At 31.7% G+C, this 8,393-nt stretch overlaps 1 protein-coding gene across 2 annotated transcripts in view; it reads left to right on the top strand.

Annotated features, from left to right (window-relative positions):
• The first annotated feature begins 500 nt into the window (after positions 1-500).
• The window catches only part of LOC107452733 (F-box/LRR-repeat protein 16-like), a 72,285-nt gene continuing 64,392 nt past the window's right edge, over positions 501-8,393 (top strand). For both annotated transcript variants that reach the window (XM_071177686.1, XM_071177687.1), the window contains exon 1: positions 501-1,172. In XM_071177686.1, the coding sequence (XP_071033787.1) occupies positions 783-1,172 (390 nt within the window). In that variant the 5' untranslated portion in view covers positions 501-782. The remainder of the gene's footprint in view (positions 1,173-8,393) is intronic.

Here is an 8,393-nt window from a genome sequence, read left to right on the forward strand (position 1 = left end):
AGCAAAATAGGTATTTTAAGTTCCGTTAAAGAGCGTTAAGTCTCCTGATTTTACCCAATAATTTTCTGATAGTAATTCTTTAATTTAAGAGGTTTTTTTCCCCTGTTTTTTTTGCTATTACAAAAATTTAAAAAAATGAATTTACGTTTATTCTAATTCTAACAGCTTTGAAATGTAAAACATTTTTCACGTATAGAGAAGTCCTAATTTTACTTCATTTTCTGACAGTTACTCTTTAATTTATAAGTTTTCTCCCTATTTACTTTAGCCTCAAAATAAATTTTTAAAAAATATTCTTTACGCTTATTCTAATTTTAATAAATTAGAACTGTACAACATTTTTAACCGTGTCGAGAAAAACGAAACAGGTATTTTAAGTTCCGTTAAAGCGCGTCCCGTTCAATAAAAAAACAAAAATGCGCCTTCACTCCCGACAACACCTTTAATATTTCCTTCCTCCAGATAGTTTCGAGGCAGGAAAGTTTGTTTTCACCGCACACCACACAACTAAACAGATAAAGGTAGGTGAACAGATGAATGAATCGACCGATCTATCCTCAGATTCAAAAGCGACGAAGAGAGACGCACGCGCAATCAGAAGAAAACGCATCTCTCAACCACTACCAAGATTCCAGCTCCGTCGCCAAGGGGACGAAATTCGCCAAGCAATCCACACCGCGCTCTGAATTTGAACTTCACTGCAACAATCGCATGGTGCTCTTCGCCGTGACGCCTGACAGCGAGATCGTCTGCAGTACCGGGGCGGCACTGGACGATGCGAGATGGGGGAGCCGTCATGGTGTGGACTGTGTAGGTGTCCCCCCACAGTCCTATGGGCCATGAGCGGCGGCGGGGCGGCAGATGTGAGCTTCACAAAGCGGGCCGCGCAAGAATTGAGCCGATGTTTCAATGGACTAACGGTAAGAACTACCGGAAAAAACTCATCTAATGCCTCGACCACCTTTTGCCCAGGCGGTGGTGCTCTAAATGAAACACAGCACCTGCTGCAGTGTCGGGCTGCCAGGGCTCGGTCTGCCCATCATTCAAAGTTCAAGGAGAGGCTGGACATTGTGCCACATGCGAGGAACCTGACCGAGCTTTGGCTCGAACCTGGGTTCCTCACACAGCTGTTTAAGCACGTGTGTCCAAAAGATCGATCCGTTTTAGCTCAGGTAAGACGAGAAGCATGCTTTAAATAAGCTCTCATTTTAGTAACTTTTTATATGGTATTAAAAATATTAATGATGTCTTTTTAAACAAAAACTTAATTTAAGGAGCATAATTTCGGGTAAAATATTTATTTAAAAAAATACGGACGATACTAGTGTGAGTTTTCTAGATCGGAGCGAAATACATATTTCCAATAATTTACAGCAGTTTTTGACTTAACTCTAAATATTTAATGTAAAAAAGTTTTTGTTTACTTTTTATTGTTTTGTTATTTTTCCTGAGGAACTAGAGGAAAAAATATTTAGGATCAAAATAAAGAAAACACGAAGAAAAAAAAATTACAAATATGATATATGAAAATTTTGTTTAAAAAAATTATATTTACTAAGCATCTGCTTTTAAACAGAACTCGTCAACTACTATTTATTTATGATGGTATGATTATATTAAAATCATCTATTAATTCGTGTTTTAATAATATTCCTTTTTTATATTTTTCGTTTTTTGTAATGCAGTTCCTAAGAATGAATGACAAATAAATAGAAAAAATGTAATATGCAAATATACCAACATGTAATGTATTTCATAAAACTTTGAATAGAATAAATTATTAAAATCAGTAAATAAAGGAAATAAATTCTGTACCAGATCAATTGAAATGAAAACAACAACAACTTGTATTTAAGAATAAATAAGTTGTAAGAATAAGATTTATAATTCAAACCTCAAAAAATATCAGTTCAATTTTTCATAAATTTGTTTCAACTTCTATATGAGGAAAAAAATTTATTTGCCCCACGACACGGAGCTTTTGGAGCTCGCTGCAAGTTTCCTCACTTTTTGAGAAGCGTTTGGAGCTTAAATGTTGTAAATTATTTAACGTTTGATTTTGCAATTATTTTAACTTATAATTTCCACATGAATAAATACTTAAATATTTTAATTATAAAATACAATGTTTAATTTATAAAATTAATTTATATCAGATATTAATTTATAATATTAATTTATATTAGATTATATTAAAGAAAGAAGAAAATTTATAAAGAGAAGATTATAAAAAGAAGAAAAAAACATTAGCTACCTTATCATTCATTATCTAGTTAAGATGTTTGTATTGCGATAACATTCATCACCAGTTTTATTTTCAAATTAAAAACATCATAACGTTTTTCAGATTTTTATCGTATTTATCGATAAATTGAACAGCATGTCTGTAACTGTCATTGTATTTTACTTTACTGGAAGGTTCTTTTTTTTTTTTCAAATTATTTGTAACAAATTCACATTATATTAAATAAAAATGTCAATCAGGGAAACACGATAAACGCAATTAAAAACATTCAAGTGGAATAGAACAGTTGACACACACTGTTAAATTTTAAACTGAATCGAAAATTTATTAAGTTATTAGTTACATTGTTTCCAAAAATATTTTGTTTAAAGTTGAAAATCTTACTCTAGGTTAAATTTTATTACGCAATCCCAAGTGCGATGGGTTATAAATAATCATTTTAAAGTAAGTCAAGTAAAAGCCCCTCTAAGTCTCACTCTGTTAAAAAAAAAATGGAAAAAATGGTTAAATAACAATTTATTTATTATTTTACCTTTTTCAAACAAAACAGTCAAATAATTATAAATAAGATGGTGTTTAAACTGGTAACTATGATAAAACCGTTTATTAACTGCTTTCACCCAATACGGTTGAACAACCAGAACCAGGGATTCGAGTCCCAGCGTTGGCACCACAATATTCCCTCTATTCTCTTCAACACATGAAGAGTTTTCAGTGACCTTCAGTTCCCAATTAGTGACCCTGGCTATTGAAATACGATACCCTCTTTCCCTCGCAAATCGCAGCATCATTTTAAGTTTTCAAACCATGCCCAGCTAAATTTCTTTTTTACGGTTTTGAAGCCATGCTAGTTGTAAATGGTTAAGAATCTGTATAGTTTTGTATTCATGGTTTTTTAACTATATTAGTTAAAAAAAAGGTTTCAAAACCGTATAGATAAAAAATGCTCTTCGCCGTAAACTTTACGGTTAATTAGATGAACAGACTGATGCCGATTATTTTCTATGATTTTAGAATGTAAATTCTTACGTAAAAATTGAGCGTAAAAATTGAGCTCATCCTCAGTCACTGTAAACCTTAACTAAGCTGTTCCTGATCTACATATTTTCGGCAAATTTCTAAACGTGCTATTGTATGCAATGCCGAAAATCGACCGGCAAAGTATGAAATGATTAATTATTTCACAAATCGCCCTATTACGTAAATGGCAAGCCAACAAAGTATGAAATCTGATTTATTTTATACCTTTAATAAATGTGGTTATGATTTAGTATTAGTTGAAAGTAATTTCTAATAAGTAGGTTTACATTTTGTTTTTTTTCCTTACACTGTAAAAAAAATCCGGATCAAATTACGGTAAAAAGTACAGGCACTCAGGGTACCAGTACTTTTTACAGTAAAATGCATTTTTAACGGAACGAAAATTCTGATATATCACCACAATCTAACAGTAATAATTACTGTAAGATCATTGAATCACTCTAATTAAATAAATATTACTAAAAAAATTATGGTCTAATACTAATACGGATTTTACGAATGATGCAGCCAAAGAACCGGAATTTTTTACAGTGTAAAAAGGGGCATTAATTTTCAGTATTATTAACAATTGCTGATTACCATTGATAAAAACTCGGCAAAATATGTGTATTATTTATACGGTGTTAAATAATAACCGTATGAATAATATAAATTAATTATTGCCAGTATGTTGCTTCTTTTTGTTCAAAACTGTACAACTTACTCAGCATAATTTGATTTATACAGTGAATTCGCGATAACTCGAATCTGATAGGACTGACGAAAAACTTCGACATATCGGAAGTTCGACTTACCGTTAGTTTCGGTTTCGCACTTTCAAAATATTGTCGGATTATTTAATTACTGCTTATTAATTACAAATCTTCTGATTGCTTACAATATTTAAGATAATTTTTCTGACAAGTCATTTACGATAAGACTGTTTGAAGTACTTTATGATACCCTGGTCCATCGGCTGCAACTGTTTGGCGGGAGAAACTGCAAGTTTACTGCTTTCAAATTAGGAAGATCACTATGTGCTGTGCATTTATCCATAAAGAGTATCACTTTTCTTTTTTTTGCGAAGAATTTCCGATCCAATTTTCTTACATAGTCTTCAAATAAAACTAATATCATCCAAAACTTTTTGTTAGACTTGTAATCCAAAGGATACGTTTTTACATTCTTGAAACATCGGGGATTTCGGTATTTTCCGATAACAAGTAAGGGCAATTTCTCTGTCCCAGACGCATTTCCTCCAACTAGAACAGTCAAACGTTCCTTGCTCATTTTACCCCATGGGCAGTTTTCATCCATAAACATCATAGTCTTATTTGGAAAACATTTAAAAAATAAACCCATTTCATCAATATTGAAAACATCATTTTAACTGTATCCTTGAAGTAAATTTGGTAACGTTTCATTTAACCACTGTTCACATACTTCAAGAGGGACAGCTTTAGCTTCTCCATGAAGAGTGCGAAAGACATTGTGTGTGTGTTGCAAAGGAAGGGGCAAGATATCAGCTCCTAGGTTTTTTTTCTTTCTTTAAAAAATTCAAAAAAAATCGAGTTGAAAAAAATGTTTTTTTAGAGCTAAGTATCATTGCCTATGGCATTCCTTACCCTTACACTGATGGTATTCCTTACACTGATTCTTTACACAATATGATTTAAAGCTTTTAGAGGTTGGGGAGACCTACAATAAGTTACGAAAGAAAACAAGTATTTTTGAACACCCTATGCCAGAAAAATGAGCAATAAGATTGTAACTTGTATAGATCATTTAAGTTATAATTTTTAATTACTGCATCAAATTTCGTAATTCTAGCGTAAATGTTTATGGAAATATAGGCATTTTTATAGAAAACGTTTTTTTTTTTTTTTTTTTTTTTTTTTTTTTTTTTTTTTTTTTTGTCGTCTACGGGTTTTTTCTTCTTTTGCTATAACTTTCTAAATATTCATTACAAATAAACATAATTTTTGGAGCAATTTAAAATTAATTCCAAATTTATTAATTTAAAATTTTAAAAAATCCGTTTAAAACTGCGCAAGATATGAGTATTTAAAGTAGTTCTTTTATACTGAGCATGGGCAGAAAAAATATTTTTTTAAAAGAAATTCATAACTATGTTGTAAAACGTATTTTGCAACTATAAAAAAGATTTAATTTCAATATTTTAAAAATTTACTTTCAATTTTAATATCTTAAATTAGTTTTTACACTTTCTAAATGAAAGCTCAAAAAGATACGGGATTTTCCACAATCTTCATTTTCTTCTAATGAAGAAGAATTATTAAAAATTTGACCAGCATTGTGAGGATCATTCCCCATAAAAGTATGCTTTGTTCCGCATTTTTTCTTTCCTTATACCATCGCGTTTTGTTTTTTGAACTATTATTGTAAAGTATTATCAGTTGTTATCAAATTTTGTGTTGTGATACAAAATAAAATTTGGGGAAAACCCCTGATCATTTTTATCTTTCTTATAAAAATTACGAGAACTACTTAGAAAACTGCTTGAAACTTTTTAAATGTTTAAGATATTCAAATCAAACTTTTTTTATTACTTACCAAATAAAATTCATAACAATATTATGAAAAAGTTTTTTTCAAATTTCTTCTGCGCATGCGCTGTATAAAAGAACTACATTAAGTACTTATACGTTGTGCAGCTTTCAAAGAATTTTTTAAAATTTTAAATCACTAATTTCGTAATTAATTTTAAATGTTCCACAAATTTGTTTATTTCCATTGAATATTTATAAAGTTGTAGCAAAAAACGTAAGGAAAAAACTTAATTTTTTATTAAAATATCCATATTTTCATAAATATTTACTCTAGGTTGAAGAAATTTTATGCAGTTATTAAAAATAGCAACCAAAGCAATCGATACAAGTTACAAGCTTATTGCTTCTGGCATAAGGTGTTTAAAAATACTTGTTTTCTTCGTAATTTACGGCTTTAAATCTTAAATCCCTGAAAGCTTTAAATCTTATTGCTTAGTATAAAAAATCGCACAAACTAATTATCTCAAAAGTTATAAAATGATACTTTAAATATTTCTATAGGAATTTTAAAAAAATGTCAGAAACTGAAAATATCTCTTCCATTATTGTAGGGTAGTGTATAATCTTACACGCAAAAATATCATACTTAGCTTAAAAAAACGCTTTTCATTGCATACAATACCACATTGTAAGCAATGAAAATTGTCTTCCTATTGTATGTCCTGTTTGCAGTCTATCATAATTTTTATACTTTGTATAAAAATAACAAATATTGCTTGCAACATATATAAAATTTAATACTGAAATAAATTGATTAAACTGACATTTTCAAACCGGGAAATTCACCATTTTGATTTATGTGTTTGATAAAAACTAGCTGGAACAGTAAAATCTGTCAGAATTTTCCAAGACTTTTTTTGTGTTTTTCATTCTATTTTAATTTTAAAATCTTAATTTTTAGCCATTCAAATGTTACATAGCATTTAATTAGCTAACTATTACTATAATACATAGCACAGGCCTACGATAAAAAAAATACAAGGGGTCTGATAGCTGAACTTATGTATTTTTTGGTGCTGAAATGGAAAATTATAATGAAAAATGTCCATCACGTCACGTTTTTTTAGAAAAATTCAATTTTACTGGAATTTTTACGAACATTTACCATAAAAAAATTTCGTTTTCGAATTTCTTCCTTTCTTGACTGACCAGCATTCTACTTTAGTCAAATCTACAAAAGTACCCCTCTATCACTACTTCCTGTCACCGTCCCTTTCTCTGTAACAATCTCTCTGTACCAATAGCGTAGCGAGAATCCTTATCTAGGTTCGCTAACCTCTCAGAAACACCAGCAAGCGTAATAAGGAGTCATTTTAAAGTTTGTTTTTTTCTGTGCGTTTCGTGAAACATGGCTTTGAGTTCAAGACATTGTGAAAATTTCCCAGGTGACTTTTGTTATACATGCGGCGAATATAGTGTTGTTAAAAATCACATGAGGAGCAATTCAGACAATGTAAGATAACTTTATCTCGCATATTTTGACAGGAAACTCTTGGATCAGGACAAATCTTGGGCACCTCATAAAGTTTGTGTGCAGTGTCTCAATGATCTACGCTTATGCTATCAAGGAAAGAAGACTGTTTTACGATTTGGAATTCCTATGACGTGTAGGGAGCCCCAAAACCACTTTGATGATTGTTATTTTTGTTCCTGCCATGTTCGTGGGTATAACCGGAAAAATCAAAGACTAATATCTTATCCAGATAGTATTTCATCGGCCATACGCCCCGTTCCTCATGGACCTGATGTGCCTTTGCCTCCAGCTGAATTACCAATCATCTCTTCAGAGTCTTCAGACTCGGAACATCCAGAAGTTCAAGACTCCGATATCGAATATAAACCATGTCCAGTCGGTTTTCCTCAGCCCTCCTCTCAGGTTGAGCTTAATGATCTGACTAGAGATCTTGGCCTTTCGAAAGAGGCAGCTGGATTGTTAGACTCTAGACCGAAAGAAAAAAACTTATTGGCCAAAGGAACATCTTTTTATTGGTACAGGAATCGTGAAAAGGAATTTATCAAGTACTTTGATGAAGAGGAGAACTTGGTCTATTGTTCTGATGCTCCTGGATTGATGAGCAAATTTAATGTCATCTACAATAAAGATGAGTAGAGGCTGTTTATAGATTCATCTAAAAGAAGCCTCAAAGCTGTTCCTGTTCATCATGGGAGCCAGTATGCATCAGTACCAGTTGGACACTCAGTATATTTAAAAGAATGCTACGAAAACCTGGCTCTCGTCCTGAACAAAAGAAAATATATCGACCACAGTTGGACCATTTGCAGTGATTTGAAAGTTATCTCCATGCTTCTTGGTCAACAAGGGGGATTTATAAAGTACCCATGTTTCATTTGTGAGTGGGACAGCCGTGACAAGATCCATATTGGGTCAAAAAAGAATGGCCGAAAAGACATAATCTTGATTCAGGCACCAAGAACGTTATTCGAAACAGGTTAGTTGATCCGAAAAAAGTATTGTTACCTCCGCTACATGTAAGCAGTGTGTCAATGCTGCTCCAAAAGATGGCAATTGTTTCAAATACCTGTGCAAAAGGTTTCCA

This window comes from Parasteatoda tepidariorum, chromosome 2 (assembly GCF_043381705.1).
Source record: "Parasteatoda tepidariorum isolate YZ-2023 chromosome 2, CAS_Ptep_4.0, whole genome shotgun sequence".
Lineage (NCBI taxonomy): Eukaryota > Metazoa > Arthropoda > Arachnida > Araneae > Theridiidae > Parasteatoda > Parasteatoda tepidariorum.